The following is a 24,898-nucleotide window of genomic DNA, read 5'->3' as shown; positions in this document are numbered from 1 at the left end:
AACGCAAAAGTTTTGCGAGGGAACGCAAAAGTATTGCGAGGGAACGCAAAAGAAAAAAAATTCCCCATGTCCCCTGGGGGGCTCCGTAATATCCCATATCGGTTCCGTTGCTGCATGTGTTTTCTCGGAGACTCCACAATGCAATACTAAATTATTTGATCATTTTTAAATGATCCTACGTCTCAGAGTTTGCATGAATAATGTTCTCCCTGTATTGTTGGTCCTTTTATCTCTTCACTGTTATATTTTGCAGATTTGGTCGCTTCTAGCTGAACAATAGCTAAGAAATGTCTCCGAGAAAATGTCTCCATATGATTAATAAATAATTATGACTAGTAACAGTAATATTTTGAACAAATAATAAAGAATAAAATTTTACTTTGCTCTAAAATATTTTATATATATATATATATATATATATAAACTAATTATGTAATGTAGTGGTATCAAACCCTAACCCACGAATATGCCCTAAATATACTAAAACACTTACCTTACTTGTGAGAAAGCTCAAACTGCGGCAAATGCCTGACATATTGAATTAGTGAGGCACAAGCTGCTACTGAGACGCAAAAACGCCAAGGTTACAGCGCTGCTAATGGCTAAATATAAGAAAAGCTAACGTTATGGCGCAATTAAATTAACAGCCGAATGAATAACAATATCCACTAAATTCACCACCAAATCCTCTGTTCGAGAAAAATAACATTATACTCCAAAACAACCTAAATACTTCTGTCCTGAGTTTTACTTTCACGAAGCTAACCGGAAACGTGACTGAGTTACATCTAAACCGTACCGGTTGGAAAACACTCCTTCCTTCATTTATTTATTTTAAAATAAAACTGTATTACTGGTCTAAAACGCACATTTAAAAGTTTAAGAATTCTATTTAGATATATAAACACTTTTTATAAGTATTTTCAAAACTTAGTTTCATCTGCATATCTGAAATTAACAAATGAGCCATCACCTTTTCCTGGGGAATTATTTTGCAGAAGCTCTTAGATAGATTTCAACTTCTAGGCGAGTTCCACCTATTTTTAGATTATTTTATTGTACAAATGAAGCACGAACCAGCGATAACATAAAAATAAATATTAAAAGGTAAAAAACATAAAGGAAAATGACAGAGAACCACGTGTCCGGCATGGAGGCTTCGGCCGTGTCAGTCCTGAAACGAGCCGTGGAGCTGGACCACAGCGGCCGCTTACAGGAGTCTCTGGTCTGCTACCAGGAGGGGATCCAGCTGCTCATAGATGTGCTCAAAGGTATCCCATTGTTCCTGATGTAAACATTAAAATTCACAACTCTAAGCTCACATGTGTCCTTCCGGTTTTAACAGCTTTGAAAGATGATTCAAAGAGAGGACACTACAGGGAGAAGATCAAGGGCTACATGGACAGAGCAGAGCAAATCAAATCTCATGTTAACCAGATGAAAGAAGGTACTGTCATCAAACACAGGACTTCCAGAACTCTCCATGCCGCTTCAACATAGTTACATTTCCTCCTTTTGCATGCATAACGAGTTTTCCAAGGTTCTAATGCAGTTGTGTGATAACATTTCCACGTTCAGAGGAAGGAGTGAACAAGGTTCTGTGAGATGTCCAAAGTTCTGCATATTGTTTTATAACCTAATCCTGCTTTGAACTTCTCCATAACCTTTTTCCTAACCGGCCTGCTGTGTTTATTGGTGTTTTGTTCTCTCATGTTCTCTAGCAAACTTCTGACACTTTTCCAGAACAGTTGGATTTATGCTGAGATTTACTTTTACACACAGGGCTGAATATAAATTATTCTTATTACTTAAAAAACAAAACTGATATATATACTTTTTCTTTCACCTCACAATAATGCACCCCTTTTTGTTTTCTTATCACATAAAATTCTCGTAAAATACCGTGATGTTTTTGGTTGTAATGACACAAATTGTGGAGAAATGTAAATATTTTTTCTCGTCCTGACAGATGGGAAATATCACGAGCAGATAAAGATCTCGGAGGATGCCACAGACTACAGCTACGAGGTTCTTTTTAAACCATACATCAGCAGCGCTCTCTCTGAGATTTGGGTGGAGGACCCATACATACGTCACACCCACCAGGTGTGATGCCTGTTTTTTTCTCTTTTATTTATTATTGTGTGGTTTCTTTCATTCATATTAGGCTTTGCTCAAAGATGGCAGCAGCTACTTGTGTCTCTGTATTATGATAATTAGGGATCAGCTGTGATTCATTTTAAAACTTTCTTGTATTTTGAGACAAAATTTAAAGGAAACAAGAGTTGGTGTATAGCCATGCATGCAGATTCTGCATTGAAATTGTATTTTTGCCCTCTTCTTTCTTTCCCTTTGCTGCCCGCATTGGATCCATATTCTTAGAGATTGAGAGTAAGCTAACAAAAAAAGAAATGGTGAGGATGTTGTAAAAAACAAAAAAAGAAGGAAGATGGAGGAAAGAGTAATCAAAATGTGGTTTAAAAAAACAGATAAATTCTTATTTCTTAATATGAGATTTTGATTTTTACTCAGGAACGATGTGCCAAAATTAAAGTTGATTTTTTTTTAAAGGTTTTGCTTTAGTGTTCAATTTATTCTAATATTCCTTAAAAGTCCTGTTTTTAAAGAAAATTTTTTTTCTGAAAATTGATTTCCCTACACAACTATGTATGCTTTTATGAACACCTTTTATTGTTATCTCTAACTCATTTGACTGATATTTAACCTTTGAGTTAAACTTCATGCAGTTTACTAGTTCAAAGTCTCATCTTAGCACAAATGTGCTTAATTGATGCTAATTAAACCCGTACGTCTCCCCTGCACCAGTTGTACAACTTCCTGCGGTTCTGTGAGATGTTGCTAAAATCGTGCGGCAAGGTGACAAAGATCCACCTCCTCACATCCCAGGATGAAGTAGGTTACCTAAATAATGAGCTGGCGTTGTGTCAAGCAGTCGCAGATGTTAATGATTCTGTTGGGTTTTTTGTTTTTTTTTGTCCAGCAGGGTGATAACACCCAGCAGAGCAGCGCTCTGTCCGAGCTGAGGGACAGTCTGGGAGGTCATGGGGTCACTCTGGATGTTCAGTTCTCCTCCACCATCCATGACAGGGAGATCAGGTGTGTCTTTCACCTACAGGGTGTTTTTTTATTGTTTGGTTTCAGTTCACAACTATGTGCAACAATGTTTTTTTTATTTTCTTCTTCTGTTCAAAATGAGGAATTAATACTCTGGTAACTGTTTATAGGTTTGACAACGGTTGGATTATAAAAATCGGACGAGGGTTGGATTACTTTAAGAAGCCTAAGGTGAGACTGCAGCTCCATATTCTGAGTAATCGTCTTTTTATTCTGTTATCTGTGGATATTCAGTTCTGATTGTTGTGTCCAACAGGGCCGATTCTCTATCGGATATTGTGACTACGACCTCAGACACTGCCACGAGACTTCTGTCGACATTTTCCACACCAAACACACAAAAACTCTATGATACTCATCCTGCTCAAAAGAACATTTTCCTCCAACTTCAGAGATTGACCTCACAAACTAAGCCGAAACACATCTGCAATGATTTTAATTTTGCCTTAACATACAGCTTCTTCCGCTGGGTTTTTCTTGCACTGGTGTGTCATGGCCAAAGTTGACGGGACTATTGAAACTTTCTTTACTTTAAGGAGTTCTTTTGAACACCCGCCTGTCTTTTTGCACTTTTACATTTCTTCTGTAACTATAAATACTGTAAATACAGTTCTGTTACTGTATTTATTAAGGATGCTTTTATGAATCTTGTACGAATGTGTGATGGCATAAACTGTAAAGATGCTTTAATACATTTTCTGAAAATGATTAAAATGTCCTTTTACTGATCTATAAATGCATCACTGTTGTTTTTGTGGTTAAACAATATGAATGAAAAACTATCTTTAACTCATAAAGCATGAAGGATATTAGATAAAAATGGGATCTTTTAAAAGTATATTAATATTTGAAAAAAAAAATCCTACAGAAATAAATCTTTTCAGTCAGAGAGACCTGGACAGTATGGAGAAAGAATGAAACAAATAAGAGATATAAACATTAATTTGCAATAAAATAATTTTAACTGGGGTTGGGGTTAATAAAAAAAGTCTCTTTGCTGAATTGCAGTTTACATACGTTTGAGGATTTTGTAGAATTATATTTTTGGCTCACGCAGGTTCACCTCTGAAACACATAACTTGTCTCTTTCCTTAATGGTATGAGGGTTGAATGAACATTTTGAACAGATGAATGTGACAACTTCAGGTTTGTTGTCCAAGGATGAATCAGACTGGTGGAGGACCACGACTCTTTTTTCCAATTTATTTAAAAGAAATCTGGAAATGGTTTATTTACCAAAAAGGAAATGAATAAAGTCTTGTTTAAATGAGTTGTGAGAAGCGATTTACACGTGCTTAAAACCACAACACACATCTCTTTTAAAATGCACATAAAAAAACAGTTTCACGAATACGTTAGGGACTAAATTTTATAGTTGTAGTAAAAGACATATTTTTATACCTTTACATCTGAGGCAACCAGAGTGGTATAAATGACTAAGCATTGGTTTATTTTTTGTTGATACAACCTGAAGCTTATCTTAAGGCACACTGACACCAGCTGTCCAACTGATTTTGACCATGTTGCATCAGCAGGCTGAGTGCTGCGTGGCACAAATTAAATTAATATATGCTAAGAAATCACATCCTTGTTTACAAGCTTGATTTCTGTTCCATAATTGTCATGTTTTTTCTCTGTTTTTCAATTAAATGGGGTTAAACTGACAGGGATGATGGAATGAAAGGCTGGGATTACAGAAAATGTGGCACTCATGCACTCATAAAAAACTGAAAAAATGACCAAAAACGTATTAAAACAACTAACAAGAAGATTTTTTACATATTTACTTACTGAATCTCTCTGATGAAAACAGGTAATGGTGCTGTGATTCAGTCTCTATCACCAGTCAACATGTTGAAATAAAACATTTTTTTTTTTTGTAAAAATAAATAAATAAAACTCTGGTTAATGGGAAAATAAAAATCTAAATGTTCATGGGAAACCCTTTGCTTAACTGAAGGGTGACTCTCATGGGTTCACACAGCTCTATGATCGGATTATCTATCAGCCTTAATCTCGATATGCACAGTCCTCATCTGGGTTCAGAGATGAAGAAATTATAATCTGTGAGGAAACCTCCTGAACAAGAGACAATCACATGCAGTAAATAAGGTCAGTTTCCCTCTGTTTCTCCGCAGCAGGGAGGAAAAGAGTTCAGCTCATGTTCTGGTGATCTCACTGTAGCGTAAATAATGTAAATAATCTACAATCACATTATGCACAGGTCACAAAACGCAGACGTGCATATTGGTCTTCATGTTTAAACCAGAGAGAAATCTATGAGTGGACATATTCTTCCTGTTCCTCTGCATATATGCATTATTTGTAATAAACGTAGTCATTATTTTCCCCCCCTCGCTCTCTCTCTCTGCATTTTTGCTTCTCTGTTGTCACTGCGGCTTCATCCTTCACAGAGATGTTGCTAGTTGTTGTTTCCTTGCCAAAATACTCGCTGGTGTTCTTCAGTCCTTGTCAGCGACTGCTTCGTGTCGTTTCAACCAGTTTACCAGATGGCTGCTCACACTGAGCCTGGTTCTGGTTCTGCTGCAGGTTTCTTCCGCTTAAAAGGGAGTTGTTCCTCCCCACTGTCGCCACATGCTTTCTCAGGATGAAGGCTTGGAAGAAAGTCAATGACTCTACTCAGTTAGTAAATACATGTTTACTAAGTGGTATTAAATAATCACTATGTTTTGCACCGTTGAATTAGATTGGATCTTGGATTGCTGTGGATCTGATAGATTTGAACCTAATCGTTACCGAGCTCAGTTCTGTGTAACTGGATACTAAATGGACCTGCTGCCTTGCAAAGAGTTTATGGTGTTTTGTAAATTGACGCTGTAAATGAGCAAAACTTCAAACAAACTTTTTATTTCAACACTTTAGCATTTCTAAAGCCATTCTAAGCTATTTTATTTCACTCACATGGACCAATGTCTATACAGTATAGCTTATGCCTTTTTTTTTAACACCATAAAAGTATGTGTCAAAAAAGTTAATGTTTTCAAAAAGACAAATATTAGCCTTAGAAATTACTGAGAATATAAAACAACTAAATTATGACTGACAATTTGAATTTGTCAATTTGTTTGTTTTTTGTTGGCCCCAGACTTCCCCCCTGTATCCATCTGGGAGAGCGAATGACCTAGTGTGGACTACAAACAATCTCATGAGCCATGATTCCTGTGTGCATGCCCTCCTTCCAACTGGACTGGAGCTTTATTTTTTCCCTCTACTCTCATTTCTGGGCCTAAAAATCAGGTTAGCGTTTTATAAGGAGCTTAGCGCAGAGGGCCACAGTGTGCCACTAATGTAATAGAGTATCCCTCCCTCTCCCTCTCTCACATCTCTCACACACATTCTCATCTGTCCTCTTTTCTCTTTGTGCATTTGCTTATCCTGTCATGCAGTGACCTTCTCCCTCTGTCGTCCATTCTTCTCCCAGCCTGTTTTTTTTTTTTTTTTTTTTTTCCCCCCACTTTTCTTCGCTCCTTTGCCTCTGCTTCAGCAGATGTGGATGATGTCAGCCTGAGGGTTAAACATTAGGTCTGTCACACGGCCGAGAACTCCGACTGGAGACGAGGACAAACAGGAGGGAGGGAAGCCGCGCCGCTGGTTTGGCCGCTTGGTGAGTTTCGGACTGCACGGAGAGGGAACGTTTGTGTTTTTCCAGGTGAAATTCTTGGAAGTGTCATGTTTTTGAATGAAATACTCCGATGGAGCTCCGTCTGTGGATTACTATGCCGCTGTGAAATCTTACTAGAATCTCTCTGCATTGTCAGTAATCCACCAGATTATCCTCTTTTATTCTCTAGATGCTGTTGTTTGGCTCTGCAAATATCACAACTTCAGTTCATGTCGATTTAATTTTTAGCCTAAAAGCACAAGAAAAATGATATTTTAGGGTTACTCCCCCCCCCGCCCCCCCCCATTGTCCCATGGTTATCATGTGTTTGTATCCTTTTAAGAAGGTGTGCTCCATTAGACAACAAGGTGCAGTATGGACTTTGCATGTTTGCCTATAACCTGATCTATCTTGTGTTATCAGTCAGGCAAGCAAGATTACGCCCTGTTGACTCCTTGACGACTGAGGCACAACAGCATGAAACATAGACAGTGGCTGCAGCTCACAAAACACCAGAGCGACGTTACAGTACAAAAATATACAAAACGCAGCAAGAAGACTGGCCTCACTCTTAAATCCTCCCAACTTGGAAGAGCTGGGAAGATTTAGAATATCATTCTAGAAAGGCCTTAGTGTTCATAAAATTCTATTTCACTCTTGCTGTACTGTATGCTTCTTGTCACTTTATATCCACAGACTTAAATGTATTTTTATTGGGATTTTATGCAACAGAGAAACACAAAGCAAAAAGCATTTTTAAAAGATTTATCCAGGTATAAAATCAAAAAAGTGTGGTGTGCATTTGTAGTCATCCACCATTTATGTTGGTATCCCGAGAAACAATATAATGCAACAAATGGCCTTCAGAAGTCATCTAGTCAGTACACAGACTCCACCTGTGTGTAATGTAATCCCAGGATGAAACCAACCACTCACTGAAGGCCTCAGACGTTTGTTGGGGGAACAATAGTGAGCAAACAGCAACATGAAGACCAGCAGAACGGCCATGGACGGGGTTACGGAGACGATTAAAGCAAGGTTAGGGTCTGAAACAATGTCTCGGGGGTTTAAACACGTTGGTGTTCGACCCATCACCAAAAAATTAAAAGTGTTTGGCTACAACTACCAAGACATGGTCGCCCTTGTAAACTGACAGCAAAACAAACATGACGTTTGTGGAAGACTGTCAAGAGGAACGTTACTCTTGAGAGAAAGTCATAAAAAAGTTGTTTGGCGTAAAACACTGTCAACAAATTCACCTTGCTCATCAACCTGAGTGCAGCATCCCCACAATAAGACATAGTGTGGTAGTGGCAGCATCGTGATGTGGGGTTGCTTTTCTTCACATGGGTCAGATGAGCTGCTAAGAGAACCTGAGCTGGAGGCCAACCATCTTCCTGGATATTGGCCCTAAACATAGATCTACTACGCTGCTTTACATCGATCAATAACATAAGAGCTGAACAAAATACGTTGAAGTTTGTTGTTATAAGATGACAAAACGTAGAAGAGTAGAAGGTTTGTGAATATGCAGAAGTGTTTATTTTTCACTACTGCCATCGAATAATCTTACTCAACACATTTCAGGGATTATTGGATTGTTGCAATATTCACTGTTGACCAAATAAAATTCTGAACAAGGCTACAAATTAAGAACTAAAGCCACTGCAGAAAATCATTTAAGAAGCGACCATCTGAACGTGACTCCGTTGTTTCATTAGAATGTTGTAACAATGCTAAATTGGTAATTATTATACTAATAAGACCAGTTGGGTAATATATTAAATTAGCTATTCTTAATAGTGATTGCATTTTGCTGATCAGGGCAAGATGCTGCCCACCGCCGCCTGCTTTTCAGTGAAGGTTATTTCTGCTGCTGATAATCAGCCCTGTAATAAACCTTTGAACTGTATGTCTGTATTTATGCTTGAGAACAAAGAGCACACCACTGCTATGTTCATATCATTTTAAATGTCCTCCACCGTGGGAGAGCAGCCCGCAAACATGGTATGCCTGGAGTTTTTGTCGAGGCAGGTGCTTTTTGTAAATGCATCCTTCTCATAATAACCCATTTTTGTCCTTTTTCGTATGTTTTCTTTTAAAAGGATCGAACAGATGGAGTCATTCTCAGGAGACAATGAAGAAGGCACAGAGGACGTCACAAGTAAGATTATCTCTTGCAGGAAATTGTTAAATTGGAAGTGAATTTGAAAAAAAAAAAAAAAAAGACAAAATCAATGAGTTTGGAGATGTGATATAATTTGCTCTGTCTTTATGTGAATCAGCCTGAATCTGCTTCTTTCTTGGCCCTTGCAGAACGAAAAAGCTCCAAAATCAAGTCTCTGAAAAGCCGTTTCTTCAGGAGGACTAAGAAGACGGGTGCAGAGGCAGATGCCAAGCTCAGCCAGTCAGCTAGTGATATAACCGCTGGAAAAGGACTCGGTTCAGATGAAGATTTAGCGTGAGTGTACAGCTGACAAAAAAGCTTTGCAAAAAAATTTCACATCCTTATTCCCCTCAATCTTCTATTCTCTGTCATTAAAAGCTCTCAGGGTACAATGGGCTCCCGAGCGTTTTCCCACGAAAGCATCTTTCTGGACGATCAGGTCCTTTCAGATCCTGACCCAGTCAGGGTTTCATCTCAGGAGAATGTTCACAGCAAAATCAAATCTCTGCAGGTATGGCTTCCTGTTCTCTTTACGAGGAATTTAAGGCAAGAGCAAACACATTTACCAGCAGCATCCTGTGCTTTGCTGCTGTAGATGAAGCTCCAGCTGCAGAAGATGCATTTTGGGCCACCGCCGATGGTTCCGCCGATCAGGAGTCCAGAGGAAATGACTCAGCAGTCAGAGGACTTTACTTTCCATGGCTCTAATGAAAACTCAGGAGAGGGAACCTTCACAAAGGTAATTCAGTATCTGATTTTTGCTTAAATAAAAGCACGAAATGCAAGAGTCCCAATGGAAGAGTGGAATTAAAATCTGTTTCATACAAAATGTTATATTTATTTTACAAACACAATGTGTTTTATGGACGAAGGAGTAATTGACTGGATAAAAAACAGCAATAAATTTTGTTTGAGTCACTGTTATGCATCATTAAACCACATTTATAGTCCCTCGTCTGTACTATGAGCAGGTCTATGATCAAAATAAGAAAAACGTGTCAGGATATAATTCAGAACTTTCCCACATATTGTATGGAAGTGTAGCGCTGTCAACTGGGCTACAGAGAAATAGAGCAATATTAAGTTATAACATAAGAACTTTTATGGTTGTAACAATGTACTTGTCATGTTTGTGACATACATATATATATATATATATATATATATATATATATATATATATATATATATATATATATATATATATATATATATATGCTGTTATAACAAAAAACACTTTCAACATTCAGATTGTTAATGTGCAAATGTCAAAAAGATCATTTTTTAATATGTTTTCTTGTTGAAACATAAAACCTTCTACGTTCAGTTGCTGCCTCTAGACACAGTCAAGAGTCAAGATGCCACGTTTCTTTTTTCTCAAGCCTGTTTGGGTCCAGATACTCTGTAAATGTTTCACACCACTCTGAGAGACAACATAACCTGTCTGAATGCAGTTCAGCTGGTGTGGTATGTATTAATGGAGAAATGCTGCCACCTCAGTCAAACAGACTCATTCTTCCTCCTGTGTTTTAAGTTCCTTATCAGTGTACAAATAATTATCACAGTACTGTACACAATGTTGAACAACAACATAATCTCTTCATGGCTCAATCCAAGCATGAAACACAACTTAATCGGTTCTGGCTGACGAGGTATTTTCTAATTCGCTAATCTATCCCATCATAATTTAATTATGTTGTAAGGCAAACATATATTATATTCAAACACGAAAATGCATTACTCTTTATTGAAACATAATACCAACATAGTTTTCATGTTTGTGGTATATATTTTACTACCAGATAACGTTTACAATTTAAGAGTGTAAAAGGTTTTTGTTATAATGTCATAAATATGTATATTGTAGTAACGTGACATATATTTTAGTATATTGTACAAACATATACTATTTAATTTCCCTTTGGCATCAATGAAGTAGTTTTGAATTTGAATGAAAAGTATTTTGCTAGAATTTGAAACTAAGAATTTGAAAAACACAGGATGAATTTGTATTCTGCCCCATTTACTGTTGTACCCTTAACGAAATCACCTGCCTTCACAATTTTCCCAATTAAACAAACAGAGTTGAAAAGTGCGGTATGTAATCGAGCAACCACTGCACATGAACCTGAAAATAACATTCCCAATTCAAGACTTGCGAGTGGTAGCATCATTCTTTGGGATGCTTTTTTTGTTTGTTTGTTTGTTTTAGCTGGGACAGGGAAGGTAGGTGGATGAATAAAAAGACCTGGATGAAAACCGTGTAGAGGCTCTAAAACTTATGAGACTGGGCTGGAGCAGAAGCCAGGGCTACATGACAATGGTCTACATCAAGTGAACTGCTTAGTCTGGGTCGAGACCTGAATCCAATAGAGAATCCAGGCCAACACTTGAAAAGTACTGTACACAAATGTTTTTCCTAGAAGTCTTAATGAGCTTGACAAAATTGGCTCTGAACAATGGGTATATTTGTTATTCTTTTGATATGCAGTGCAAAGTTTACAGCCGTAGTTGCAGGGAAATGTGGTTCTAAAAGCATTTCCTTGTGAGTTGAACACAATTTGAGGTTTGAGGTTTGAATGAGAAAAATCTCAATTCATATATATATATATATATATATATATATATATATATATATATATATATATATATATATATATATATATATATATTTTTTTTTTTTTTTAAATCACTGTAATCATTGATGTATTTTAAAGTGTGACCTCTTGCCTTTTTCTTTTCAGTCAACATCTCAGCCGATTTCTCCTCCAGTCTCACCCATCTCAAAATGGGCTCAAACAAGATCTCCGTCCCATATGCCTTCCCATCACTTTTCTGTTTCTGGACCCAACTATTCATCACCAGCTACAGCTGAGGCTCCGGTAGACTTCAGCACACCAGCCAAATTCAACGCCTCCCTAGATACATCTGCTTTACGCCACAGGATGTCCATCAAACCTAGAAACCAGAGGGCCAGTTCGAAGAGAAAACCATCTCCTGGGGTGAGAATCCACATCTATCCTCACAAACACAGCACTAAATATATTTTACTGTTTTTCTCCTCTTTTTAGATTGAATCTGGGTCTCCTTTACGGGACCTGAAAGTCCGTGACCGATTTGAGCGTGTTCAGGAACAAGAACAGGAGGTTCTTGCTCAGGAGGGAGAAACAGTGGAGACAGACAAAGGACAGGCCAATCTTTCCCAGCTTTCTCCACTAACATTTGGCGAATTGTCACCAGTTTCATCTGAGGTTGCGTCCAAATTACCCAGTCAGGACAATGCTCTTCCTGAGGCCAAAGCCTTCCCAATTCTTCGAGTGAAGCCTCCAGGGCAATTGGACGCATTGCCCACTCAACGGCCACACTCATCTTACATCGATTCAGAAATCAAAGAGAAAAGGGAATTGGATTTGGAGAGGCAAGTAACATCCCAAAACAAGAGAAATGCCTTTTTTGCCAGCATGACTGAAGTGTCCTCTGAGCAGCTCTCGCCATTAAGCTCGTGGTTGACATCCAGGTCACCTCTTACTCAGCAGCAGCAGCCTAAAAAGGATGAGGACATCTCAACAAGAATAAAGAGACAATCGTCAGGATCTGACTCCTTTCGTTTGTCCGGAAACTGGGATGAAGAAAGACCTCGATCAGGCAGTTTCACAGGACTCCAGGAAAAATCTAAACCCAGGACTAAATCGTTCGGGGTAGCTGAAGAGAAAATTGCAAAAGAAAGAGAAGAACTAAAGAGTTTAACAGGATCTTTGGAGAAACCTGAAGCCAGGTCTAGATCATTTGAGAGGATAGAAGAGAAAATCACAAGAGAAAAGGAGGAAGTTAAACGTTTCACGGGATTCCCGGAAAAACCCGAAGCCAAGACTAGAGAATTCGGGGGAACAGAAGCGAAAATCACGAGAGAAAGAGAGGATTTAAAGAGTGCCACTGGATTATTTGAGAAACCTGAAGCCAGGACTAGATCATTTGAGGGAACAGAAGAGAAAATCACGAAACAAAAGGAGGAAGCTAAAAATTTTACAGGATTCCTCGAAAATCCTGAAGCCAAGACCAGATCATTTGGAGGAACAGAAGAGAAAATCACTAGAGAAAAGGAGGAAGTTAAAAGTTTTACAGGATTCCTCGAAAAACCTGAAGTCAAGACCAGACCATCTGGGGTAACAGAAGAGAAAAAGACAAAACAAAGAGAGGAACTTAAAAATTTTACTGGCGTCCTTGAGAAACCTGAAGCCAAGACCAGACCATTTGGAGGAACAGAAGAGAAAATCACTAGAGAAAAGGAGGAAGTTAAAAGTTTTACAGGATGGCGGGAAAAATCTGAAACCAAAAGTAGACAGTTTGGGGGAACTGAAGAGAAAAACACAAGCGAAATAAAGGAACTTAAAAATGTTGCAGGATTCCTGGAAAAACACGAAGCCAAGACCAGATCATTTGGTGGAACAGAAGAGAAAACCACAAAAGAAAAGGAGGAAGCTAAACATTTTACAGAGTTCCTGGAAAAACCTGAAGTCAAGACCAGACCATTTGGGGCAACAGAAGAGAAAACCACCAGAGAAAGGGAGGAAGTTAAAAGTTTACAGCCTAAAGGAAGCCCCTTTGCTGCAGACAGAGCCAAGGGCTCGTCTCTTCCATGGGAAAGACATCTCAGCTATAAAAAAGTAGAACCAGTGACAACAGCCAGAAACTTGCCCTTAGACACGTATGTCGCAGAGGTAGTGCGAGTTGTCAGCACTCCGGAGGTAGGGGATGAGGCTGCGGAAGCAAAGGAGCTTCCAGAGGATGAAACAAGGACACCGTTTGGTGTAAAGCTTCGCTCCACATCACGTTCATTCAAGTTCCGCTCTGAAACAGCTTCTCAACGCCAATCAGCGACGCTGCTGTCCGATGACCAAGATGTCGACACGAAGAAAAGACAGAAAATGGTCGACGGCTCCAGTCAAATATCTGAAAAGATACTAGCAAACACAAGCAGCTCCCCCAGATCACCAGGTGAGTCTGTCACAACTGTTGTTTTTATCACGTTTACAAAACTGGACAAAACTGCCACAATCAGATATGAATAAAAATTATAGGGAATAATTGATTTTCTCATACTCTCTGGTGCTCTTCAAAGTGGGAAAGACGGGAAAGCATTCTATTGAAGCAAGGCAGGAAATGACTGCAAGAAAGTAGCGACTGGCCTGAGCTCGTCTACTGATACATTTAGAGCGATAATATATATTTTAAAAAGTATAAAAGAACTATCGCACAAAACTGTGACATTTGAGGTAATGGAGATGAAAAGAAATTCAAAGGCTGAGTTTTAGAGAACTGGAGCAAAAGTTTACATCTTGGGGTCTCCAAATATTAGAAAAACTATTCAAATGGCAACTGATGTCAAATATATGACGCTTACTAAACTTAACTGAGACTTAGTCAGATGGTACTAAGACTGAGAATAAGCTTTTCAATATGGCATGTAACAAAGGATGAGTATATGAACAGGCACCTGACGCCCAGTGCTAAATATAATGGAAGATTTGTGTAGTTTTTTTGTTTTTGTTTGTTTGTTTTGGAAAACTTATTGGAGCACATGGCATCATTTAATTTTTGAAACACCAGGACATTCTAGTGCCCTCTTCCAGAAAAGTTAAAATGAAACGTCATTGAGTCTCTCAAAAGGGCAATGACCCCAAACATATTTCCAAATTAACAAAGAGCTATAAGGTAACCTGAGGAGAAGAGTTTTATTGAGGACCCAAAATGCTGCACAGTGTTTAGACTGCCCAAAGACTAATGCCCACCAGTTATTTTAAGGCTTCTGATACATTTTCACCCTGTGAGGTAATAGGTTTCTAAAAGAAAAACATATAAAACTGCACTGACAGAAAAAATAAGGATAACATTTGCAGTTCGATAAGATGAAAAACTAATTAGTGCAGATTACAGAGCCTGCATGTAATATAGCATGTAGTGTGTTTTTACTACTTTTGTATAATTTTAGTACCCTAGTTAAACATTGCGTGCTGTGCAGCTGTGTCTTCATAGCAAGGTCCCACATTGTAAATAATCAATCCAGAAAGATAAGGCTTCTTGTAATCACACAGGAACTTTGCACTCACTAAAATACCCACTTGGCTAACATGTCTAACAGAGTTGTGTCACTCCTCAGATCTAGCTCCTTTTGGCGTTACCCTTCCAGACAGGCGCAATGCTTCACTTGAAGAAAGTTCTCAAACCACTCCCGTAGAAGTCCAAACAAGTTCCATACACCTAGGGGAATCTGAAACTGCCACCCAGGAGACTCAGCCTAGCCCACAAGCATCCTCCTCCGATGTGTCCTGGGTGAGTTTGGCCATGGAAAAGACCAGGAGTCTCCAACATCTTTTGACCAGGAGATTTCAAAGAGATTTTACTGGCACACAAACTGGAGCTCGGCCTAAAAGCCAAGAAGAGACAATCACCGGACCTCAGGTGCAGAACCAGACAGTAAAGACTCAACAGAGCACACCACAGCTATCATCAGACAAAATCAAAGAAGAATCCGTTCAAAGCAGTGGCCAAGAGCAAGCTGTCAAACCCTCAACACCAGCATCGCAAAAGAAGATGACGATGATAACTCAGTTTGAGTCATGCAGCTCTAGAGACTCTCCAATCCCTAGACAAACGAGCCACTGCCAGACGCAGCCTAACAGAGCTCAATCAGACGCTCAGGCCATCCCAAGAACAAACCACTCTCCATCACCCTCGTCTCCTCTAATAGGCAACACGTCTCCATTTACATTTACACGAAGGAACGCGCCCCCCTTGCTTGCACAGCCTTACCAATCCTCTCCCCAGCAGCAAACCTGCTGGACCAGTCAAGGTCTCCAACCTGCCACTCAGCTTAAACATGTACCTTCAGCTCTGGAGTCAGAACCTGCAGTCACATCAGCTGCAGCTCCTACTCTTGACTTTGCCTTGGAAAGAAGAGAAAAAGAATCCAGTGTCCCGAGAGAGAGTCCATCCCTCGTAAGCAAGCGGGTACTTTGGACTGGATCAGCGGCCGACAGGTTTGCCTTCATGGAGAAACGGGCAGAGTGGACAACACCACCATTGCTAAAGGAGGTTAGTTGGTGCTGTATCCCTCTTGTGGAACTGTCAGTAAAGCTATTTTAACACAACTTGATACTTAAGTCAGATAGTTATGCAGAATAAATTATTTAGATTCAAAAGTTACATTTGGTGCTGAACTAATATGTCATTTTATCTGAATAGTAAAAATAAGTCTTTGCTCATTTCCTGAAAAATGAACAAATCATTTTGTACCTTTCTCAGGTGGAACAGAAGAAATCTCAAGCACAAATGCAGACCTCAAGTGACACTGACACTCTGGCTTATCTTTTCCCTCTAAGCAAAGATACAGTGGAAATTAGACAAGTGGCAAAATCAGCAGGTATGTTGGCACACATTTGTCATTGCATTACAGTACCACTTCAACATTTACACACCCTGCTGTCACATTGCATCCACAAAGACTTTGCAACATATCAACACAAAGCATAGAATAATTAGTAAAATGATACATGGTTTTCAGATACGTTTACAAAAGGTTCTGCGTCTGTATTTAGCCCCCCTGGTGTCAGAACATTGTAATCACCTTTACTTCCCTATTCCTCTTTGCAGCATAACCTAAGTTCAGTCAGATGATATGAAGAGTGTCTCTCTGAATATTGACCTTTCAGTGTTGTCACAGATTTCAGGTTGGATTTAAGTTTAGACTTTTACTCGACCATTTAAGCACACGAAAGAACCTGGATCTAAACCACTGGTTCCAGGACATTTTGTGCCAACTCACAAAATACTAGATTTTCCAGACGCCACAGTACTGTCGAGGTATTTTAAAGAAGTCATCGGAGTTTTCTGTTTAGTATTTGTCATATAAGAGCAAAAGCATTCATATTCATTTGTGTTTTTAAGTAGAACTTTGAAAGAAAAACCCCTTGAAGTGAGAATTTCAAGCATGGAAATTGGTGGAGGTTTCTCACCAACCTCAACCTAAAAATCCAATAGAGCTGCCATGTTTCAGTGGAGAGAACACAAATGTATTTATATTAGTTTGCATTGTTGATTGTCGGCATAACAAAAGCATGTTTAACCCTTGAATGTAGAAATGGGGTCCAACCGACCCCACACACGTAAAACTTGTATCAATGGCATAGTCCTCTACGTTTGCCTCAGTCCTTGCACGCACAAGGGCTAAGTTGGGTTTGACGTTATTTTCTGACTCGTGTTTTAAATTCAGAACTAAGCGGAATGCAGCACGTCAAGATTCACTGTTATCTGCTTTCTTAATTGGGATTTTTTTAACTACTTTCCACTTGTCCTTCGCTTCACATGTCTTCAAATTTTTCAATTTCAATTTGTGGATTTAAAATGAACATAAACAAATGGAAATCCACCTACGTGAACCACAAAACTTTTTTTTTTTACTGTGCTTGATGTAATTTGGCATGAAGCTGCTTGAAGCAAAGATCAATGTGCTTAAACGACTTATTGTTTTAGATTATTTGAATGTATAGACTCTAAATTAAAATGACAACGTATCCCCACAGGATGACACAATCGCCACCATGTTTCACTGAAAGGAAAGGTGCTCAAGAGTATGAGCAGTGGTACTTTAGTGCCAAACATAGGGTTTGAATTTAGAGTAATAAAGTTCGGGTTTGGTCCTATCTGACCAGACGTTCCCCATGTTTGCTGTGTCCCAAACATTGCAAATAGTTTTTAGTTTAAATGTGCAAAATGTAGAAAGATTTGAGGCACTGTGAGTTTATAGATGCTGCTTCCCTAATATTGACAGTGGTAAGCTGAGCTGTGATGTACGCTTTTCCCTCTCTGCACTGTGTAGAATCCAGCCCTTCCAGGGTTTTAGAAAAGCCTCGTGAGGACAAATGGACCCGGAAAAATGTGGAGTTACCCTCTTCCCCGTCTTCTTTACGCACTCATTCGTCAGCGCTGCATTCTGACAGCAGCCAGCCGTCCTGGATGGAGGTGGCTAAGAGGAAGTCAATGGCGTGGAGCGATAAGAGCATGGACTAAGAGGGGAATCTGAGAGATTTACGGGTTCTGGAAACAAGAATGAGTACTGGTTTGAATGAGAGAATAAGATAAAGGTCGAGTAAAGCTGCCTGGAGGGTGTTGATCAGATGTGATGGAAAAATTTTACACTGTTTTTAAGTAATCGTAAAGTTTTATTGTTTTAGGAACAGAAAGAGAGACTCAATAAATTAATTTCATTGTGATCCCACTTCATAAAAAGATGTTTGTGAATCGTTATTAATTATACTATACAGTTTATTACTGTAAAATGTTTATGATTAACAAACAAAGAAACACATTTAATTAGATTATCTTGTTGAGCATTTTATTTGCAAAGAGCTGAGTAAAAATAAATAAAAGTTATTGGTTTCTCTAATTTTATGTTGAGAAATTTGACTAACAGCACCATCTACAGGCAAGAATAGAGCAGTCTACCTGAAAGAGAACTTCATTTTCTTATCCTATTTATAGGCCTTTATTTGAAGTAAGAAAACTAAACATAAATAAGAAAAAGTGAAGATGGTTAATCTATTTCATTGCTTCATTTTGAAGCTCCAGGCATTCTGAGCGGATTCTCCCATGATGTCTTTCTTTGACATTTAATACAAAAAAGGCTGATGAGAATCTTATTAATAAGATACAAACTTTACCAAGGTCAGTTAAGATTTTACATGGTATGAAACAATCTGTCTTTCTCACACCTTACACCTCCGATGAACGATGTGGTTGTGATTGATAGACATTTTAATTATTCATTATTAATCAGCCCTTTGCATAATACAGCAGCAGATTTTATAAATTGTATGAGGGAAAGGATGTATAAAAATTGTGTCTTTTTTAATGTATATTTTAAATTTGGTACTTAAAGTGCTTAACACAAACATGCCTCTTGTGCAGCATAAAAACATTACGAGTTTATTAAATGACATTTTGATGTGTAACTTTATTTGCTTTGATAATGAATAATGTAGAACAGCAAAATCTTGCAAGACAGCCATGTTCACGTTGTTTCACCTATGACATGTCAAAATATGTGCTGTCAAATAAGGATTGCATGGCAATTTACTAAATAATATCCTATGATGTACATTAATGTACATAGAAAAGTGGTGAAACTTTTTATTATAGATGTTTGCCTGTACCTAGCCTAACATGACGCTTTGCAATTTAGGTCTCTGCAAGTAAGACCTAAAAAGATGGGTCATTGCCCAGCAGGAACAGAAAAAACCTAAGACAGAATGAAACAGCTCATTAAAAAGTCTTACAAGATTAATGTTCTGCAGGACCTGCATAATTTACGGTAACATTGAGATATTTCCTGCAGAGCACTGAACTCTCCAGATGGAAGTGAGAGCATATCTAACGAACAGAAAACACTTTAATACTCCATATACTTCAAAATTATAATTTTGTGTGCACATGTAAACCTTTTTTTTCTTATCTTTTTTTTTTCTTTTTTTTTCTTTTTTTAACAAAAAGTGAATTAGAATGAATAAAATTAGCTGATTTTTACAGGAAGTGAAATGTTTCATGTTACAGTACTGAACAAAAGAGAATAGATTAATTGGTAATTCTTGATCTATTTCTGTACATTTATGCAAAATTACTGAAGTTGCATAAATGTTTTATTCAGCATATTTTACCTCCACAATTAAACAGTGCACCAGTAATTATGTATTTACTACATAACTACTACATAGTTTTCGTTCATTGAGCTCCTTTATGCATAACAGCAGAACTAGAATACACTTATTTAAAAGCCATTTTCTTACTTGTGTGGGGCTTGGTGCAAATGAGCTGCTTTATTGTTTTGCTCCATTCACTGCCACCTAATGGGCAGTTGGTGTAAGTTCACGCAAATATTGTTAACGAGAAATCTGGTTTTCACTCAGTGTGCAATATTTTTTAAAACATCTAAACGCATACATTAACAAAAATTAAAGTGGAAACGTTTTTTTAAAAAAAAAAAATAATTAGATATTTTTTATATGTAGACCCAATATACACCCAAAAGATGATTAAAAATGATGAGTGAGGTTTTCGTGTAAGCGTAGTGATATTTGATGCAGTTTCACCCCATGGACCGCTAGAGGTCGCTGCAGAAAGCTGCCTCTGCCAGCCGAACGTCCTCGTGTTATGAAATCGCCCACACGTGAGTTTGTAAACACCAGAGTGGATGTCAACGGCCATTCTCCTACCTCCATGAGGCCCCGTTACTTTCCCCTGGCGTTGTGCGCCAGCCTCCTGTGTCTTTGCCGGAGCTACACCCTCAGGAGCTCCGTGTCCTGGGTCGTGTCTTCCAACGACGTGGATGTAGAAGATGCCGACTTGTCCGAAGAGGTTGCGCCGGCGCTGCTGGTGGACGGCGCCGGGCTGTGGAAAGCCAACGTCCTCGGAGACCGCCTGGAGACTCCCGGACTCGGAGAGCAGGTGGAGCCCGAAAGCGGAGAAGCGGCGCAGCTGTCCTCTCGGCTGTTTTCGTATCCCGTGGAGAAGGTGAAGAAGTCCGGCGGCAGCAGCTCCCCTCCTCCACACCAGGAGACGGCCAGGACTGCCAGATACATCGCCCACTACAGCGACTGGGGTCATCTGGCCACCATTTCCACTCAAGACAAGGTAAGGCTCAGTGGCATCGTCTTGACTGGGTGGGTAGACTTTTTTTTTTTTGCAACAAGGCTGGAATGTTCATTCTAATAAGGTTAAACTCCCCAAATCCATTTACAACTTTATCAAACTTTATAAAACATTAGTTCATCTTAGAAACTTCAATATATGAAATTGGATCTAAAGCTCTGTAATGTGTTATGTAGCAGATTATTCAACGTCGCCATGTTACCAGGAAGATAAAAAAAAAAATTACTGGGTGCAAAACACCAGAGAAAAAACTTTTACAGACCAGAAACGTTTTCATCATGACATAAAAGGAAAACACTTTGGAAAATGCTACATCATGAAAACTAACAAAGAGGTCAGGACAACAAATTTTTGAAAATTCAGGCCTGTTTTTACAATTGTACAATTAATCGATGTCCAAAATTAAAGTAATATTATGTTACAGTTATTGGTAACACTTTATTTGAAGGGGGTTGAATAAGACTGTCATGACACTGTCATAAAAACCTGTCATGAACATGAAAAAGTCTTCATGAATATTTATGACTGTTGTCATAAAGCGTCATTTGGTAAATTATGACACTTTTAAGACAAAGTTGACATTATTCAAAATGTCTTTGTTATGACAACTTGACATTAACCAAGAAATCATTACTCTTTAAATTTTACCTTTAATAACATAAAGTTACCTAATTTTTAAAGTGCAATCAGTAATACTTTTATAACAAATTTACATCAGTAATGATTTCTTGGTTAATGTCAAGTTGTCATAACAAAGACATTTTGAATAATGTCAACTTTGTATTAAAAGTGTCATAATTTACCGAATGACACTTTATGACAACAGTCATAAATATTCATGAAGGCTTTTTCATGTTCATGACAGGTGTTGTCATGTTTATGAAAGTGTCATGTCAGTCTTATTCAACCCCCTTCAAATAAAGTGTTACCCAGTTCTTTAATTTTTCTTTTTTCCTGTTCATCTCGATTCCCATCTTTAGGCCTCAGGTGCCGGTGTTCTGCCAGGTTTAGATACATCTCTGCTCCAACATTGAAAATGGTCCGACTACAACCTCGGCATGACACAAAGTTCTGCAGAGGCCTGCTGACGAACCAAAATTTGATTCAGTTGAGTCAAACCAGGGAAAGAGCTAAAACATGTTGGATACCTGCCACTGAGGACTGACTTAGACACTGCTGCTCTATGCCACTATAATGAACGGTGGCAGCAGAAACACTTATTTTTCACTCTAAAATATACACTGATGAACATTTTGACAGATTTACATCCTGATTTGTCTGTGAATTAACGGTCATCCCACCTTGCATGATCATCACTTACAAAACAAAAGAAATCTCATTGTCTAGGTGGCTGACCTTCTGTAAAGGTCAGCTGCTAAGACAGGAGACCCCTTTATGTGTCCTGGCAACAGTATGTATGTTCTCTTTGTCACTCTCTGACAAATCTCTATATAAATCCTTGCGCTATCTTTGTTCTTGAATATACACTGTTGAACTACAGAAACCATATACATGTTTACCGGTGAAGTTCCTTGCTATTCTCCCCCTCCTATGGCGATCTCAGATAAAGATTATTTTTAGCTGTTTCTATATTCCATTTGATGTTTTTCTTCTTTTTCTGACACTTGCCCAATTATATAAGTGTCAGAATCAAATTCTGTGGCCAAACATTTTGTGTGGTATTCTATGTTATTTTGTATGACATTTGAAGCAAAGTTGCATAATGATGAGAGCCTGTCCTTTAACTGTATTTTTGAGAAAACAAAGAATACCCTGCTCTGTGCAATGTCCTTAGTTTTTAAAAATAGATTCAACAAATCCAAGCAGTTTTTCGTTTTAATCGCAGATTAATTTAGAATAACTCAGCCTTCATTTCCACAGTCTAAATTTTGTCATTTTCCCACTTAAGTTGAGGTGGTTGTGAAGAATAATAATAACAAAAAAAAGCTCATTTTCTGTTTTCACACATAAAATATTGGTTCCATAAACCTGTTTTTAAATAGTTTCTGTTCAATGTGTATTCAAGGTATTTTAGGTTTTTGTGCTAGAGATGATCACTGATTCCAGATTATTCCATGAAAAACAGTTAAATAACCCTTTTTGCTTAAGATTGTAATGTTATTCTTTTTTCAACACCTTTTTTACACAGATCAGAGGTGTTCCCTTTGGAAACATCTTCTCGGTCAGTGACGGACCACTGGACAACAGCACTGGAGTGATCTATTTTTATGTGACTCCAATGGACAACACTGTGACGGACCTGAAAAGTAATCCGTATGCCTCTCTCACATTCTCAGAAGCTGAGGGGGACTTCTGCAGGCAAGCCTAAATTTACTACACTTGTATTGCTCTTTTTGATAAAATTACGCCAGTCTGAGAAGTCAGGGTATGCAAACTTAAATCACACTGTGAAGTCCAGAACATAGTGTAAAATATTTAATTTGACTTCCATCAAATTGTGCTTCATGTGCTTAAGGAAATTGTCCATGTGAAAGGTACTTGTAACGCCACAGTTTTTTAAAATCTAATTATATAAACTTTATCATTGTTTCAGACTCTGTCATAGATCTAGGTTTTGGGAAGGTTTGATAAGTCAACTTTTTAATCTTCAGCAACATTTTGAAAGTGGTTGAATATAATCCACAAATTGCATAAGGGCTTTACTATCTGATTTCCCCCAAAATACAGAGATCAGGTAGTTTTACCTGCCTCTGCCAGCAGGTGGCAGAGTTTCAGTTAGATTGAAATCAGAAGATGTCAAAAAAAAATCGACCAAGAGCTATAGAGATTTCCTGAACATGTATCTATATTATACATGTTCAACAATGTGGCTCAATAAAGTATATTTAACACTGACTCTATGTAGATACCTTCACAAAGCGAGGCTAGATTAAAAAAATAAAGATATATAAAACATAGAGAGGGGAAATAGACTTCACATTTTCACATTTTACCACATCATTCGTGTAAGGGTCAAGACAGAGGCTGCACCATTTTTAAATTAATGTTACTCATAAAAATTTGATCTAAATCGCTATACAAGGAGACTTGGACAGCTTTGAAATCACTGACTTTTTTTTCTATTTTGCAATTTACTTCTAGGAAGGGGTCGACTAACATTCCTTCATCTTTACTGCTTCGTTCTGTAATCTTGATACCAATAACAAACACATGCCTTATTAAATTGTATCAACTTTTGGCTTTGAAAAGATTTTTTGGGTGTTATAAAAACAAACACCCCTTTCTCTGGTTTGAACAAAAACAATTATTCATTCTTGTTGGCTTAGACATAAAAGGAAATCTGCCACCACATAATGTAGTTACCGAAAAGCTTAAAAAGAAAAACTTTTTAGTAACCCAGGTGTCATATTCCGCTGTGTTTCAAGGCAAATGGTGTATGATCCAGAGGATCCCAGATGTGCTCGACTCACACTGACAGGCAAAATGGTGGAGGTGGCCCCGGAGGAGCTCGCTTTTGCAAAGGAAGCGATGTTTTCGAGGTGCTAGAGCTGTAGGCGACGGTAGTGTGCTAACAGTACGTTTGATAAGTGTAAACTCACATGTGGCCCTGTTTTAAACAGACATCCCGTGATGTCAAAGTGGCCGGTGGGACACAAGTGGTTCTTCATGAAGATGGATTTGATTCAGGTCTGGCTACAGGACTGGATCGGGGGAGTATCAATCATCCCACTGGAAGACTACTTCAAAGCTACGCCCTTCTGAGATCCTGCCTCGCCTTGCTTCACATCAGTTCTGCTGTCTGTGCCACAGTTGACACCTGGCACAGTCTGATAAGGAAGCAGTGATGTGCAAAGACTATAAATGTAAAAGTGTGTGTGTGTGTGTGTGTGTGCATTGCTTTTCAGAATGCTGCTGCTGTTCTAATTAGTGAGAGAGAAAGGTTGTTGCATGTTTGCAGTCTGCTCCCTCCCAGCTTATCGGTTTCATAAGCTTTATGCGTGAAGATATGTGTAGTGTTTTTAAACTGATTGTATGAAAATGTAATCTTTTTATGATATTTTATGGGTTTGCACTACAACAATGGTGTTTTAAAAATAAAGTAAAATTTCTTATTGAAATCTTTCATTTTGTGTTAGTACTCCTCTTGAGTCAGGCACCTTTTTGTATGGTTTTCTATTATTTCCATAATCAAACATTTCAGCAAAATATGCCAAAAAATGTTGAGTAACTGTGTATATTGTAAAATGAATATTTTGAAGAACTTGATTACTCCTATCTGACGAAGACTGGTTGTTGCAGAAGGGGTCTATATA

At 38.3% G+C, this 24,898-nt stretch overlaps 4 protein-coding genes across 5 annotated transcripts in view; 3 read left to right on the top strand and 1 right to left on the bottom strand.

Annotated features, from left to right (window-relative positions):
- mrpl30 (mitochondrial ribosomal protein L30) overlaps positions 1-811 on the bottom strand; it is a 7,661-nt gene extending 6,850 nt beyond the window's left edge. The window contains exon 1 of the mRNA XM_015034652.1: positions 494-811. Within this exon, the coding sequence (XP_014890138.1) occupies positions 494-535 (42 nt within the window). The 5' untranslated portion in view covers positions 536-811. The remainder of the gene's footprint in view (positions 1-493) is intronic.
- A 139-nt stretch (positions 812-950) lies between these two features.
- Positions 951-3,867, top strand: mitd1 (MIT, microtubule interacting and transport, domain containing 1). 2 transcript variants are annotated; one of them, XM_015034648.1, is made up of 7 exons: positions 951-1,271; positions 1,346-1,447; positions 1,970-2,106; positions 2,827-2,913; positions 3,005-3,117; positions 3,246-3,306; positions 3,392-3,867. In XM_015034648.1, exons 1-7 carry the CDS (start codon positions 1,127-1,129, stop codon positions 3,485-3,487), a joined length of 741 nt encoding a protein of 246 aa, XP_014890134.1. In that variant the 5' UTR covers positions 951-1,126; the 3' UTR covers positions 3,488-3,867. The 2 variants fall into 2 exon arrangements, with proteins under 2 accessions (XP_014890134.1, XP_014890133.1); XM_015034647.1 differs by having other exon boundaries at positions 957-1,271; positions 3,002-3,117.
- Positions 3,868-6,140: 2,273 nt separating this feature from the next.
- On the top strand, positions 6,141-18,931 carry cracdla (cracd like a). Its single transcript, XM_015034645.1, has 10 exons — positions 6,141-6,760; positions 8,863-8,921; positions 9,074-9,218; positions 9,303-9,435; positions 9,520-9,663; positions 11,669-11,926; positions 11,996-13,919; positions 15,082-16,016; positions 16,227-16,344; positions 17,800-18,931. The coding sequence occupies exons 2-10, from the start codon at positions 8,873-8,875 to the stop codon at positions 17,988-17,990; spliced, it is 3,897 nt and encodes a 1,298-aa protein (XP_014890131.1). The 5' UTR covers positions 6,141-6,760; positions 8,863-8,872; the 3' UTR covers positions 17,991-18,931.
- A 1,131-nt stretch (positions 18,932-20,062) lies between these two features.
- On the top strand, positions 20,063-24,704 carry creg2 (cellular repressor of E1A-stimulated genes 2). The gene is made up of 4 exons (XM_015034646.1): positions 20,063-20,606; positions 22,774-22,943; positions 24,011-24,124; positions 24,206-24,704. The coding sequence occupies exons 1-4, from the start codon at positions 20,127-20,129 to the stop codon at positions 24,345-24,347; spliced, it is 906 nt and encodes a 301-aa protein (XP_014890132.1). The 5' UTR covers positions 20,063-20,126; the 3' UTR covers positions 24,348-24,704.
- Positions 24,705-24,898: the final 194 nt, after the last annotated feature.

This window comes from Poecilia latipinna, unplaced genomic scaffold (assembly GCF_001443285.1).
Source record: "Poecilia latipinna isolate Pla-1442-1.1 unplaced genomic scaffold, P_latipinna-1.0 Scaffold307, whole genome shotgun sequence".
Classification (NCBI taxonomy): domain Eukaryota; kingdom Metazoa; phylum Chordata; class Actinopteri; order Cyprinodontiformes; family Poeciliidae; genus Poecilia; species Poecilia latipinna.
Note: the sequence above shows the minus strand (reverse complement) of the source record. Positions and strands in the feature narration are given on the sequence as shown.

Excerpts from the sequence above, each read along its gene's own strand:
- cracdla (XM_015034645.1), top strand. The coding sequence starts at position 8,873 with ATGGAGTCATTCTCAGGAGACAATGAAGAAGGCACAGAGGACGTCACA. Across the intron at positions 9,664-11,668 it reads GAGAGGGAACCTTCACAAAG|TCAACATCTCAGCCGATTTC; the intron begins GTAATTCAGTAT and ends TTTTCTTTTCAG. Across the intron at positions 11,927-11,995 it reads AGAGAAAACCATCTCCTGGG|ATTGAATCTGGGTCTCCTTT; the intron begins GTGAGAATCCAC and ends TCCTCTTTTTAG.
- mitd1 (XM_015034647.1), top strand. The coding sequence starts at position 1,127 with ATGACAGAGAACCACGTGTCCGGCATGGAGGCTTCGGCCGTGTCAGTC. Across the intron at positions 1,272-1,345 it reads GCTCATAGATGTGCTCAAAG|CTTTGAAAGATGATTCAAAG; the intron begins GTATCCCATTGT and ends CGGTTTTAACAG. Across the intron at positions 1,448-1,969 it reads TGTTAACCAGATGAAAGAAG|ATGGGAAATATCACGAGCAG; the intron begins GTACTGTCATCA and ends TCGTCCTGACAG.
- creg2 (XM_015034646.1), top strand. The coding sequence starts at position 20,127 with ATGAAATCGCCCACACGTGAGTTTGTAAACACCAGAGTGGATGTCAAC. Across the intron at positions 20,607-22,773 it reads CCATTTCCACTCAAGACAAG|ATCAGAGGTGTTCCCTTTGG; the intron begins GTAAGGCTCAGT and ends TTTTTTACACAG. Across the intron at positions 24,125-24,205 it reads AAGGAAGCGATGTTTTCGAG|ACATCCCGTGATGTCAAAGT; the intron begins GTGCTAGAGCTG and ends TGTTTTAAACAG.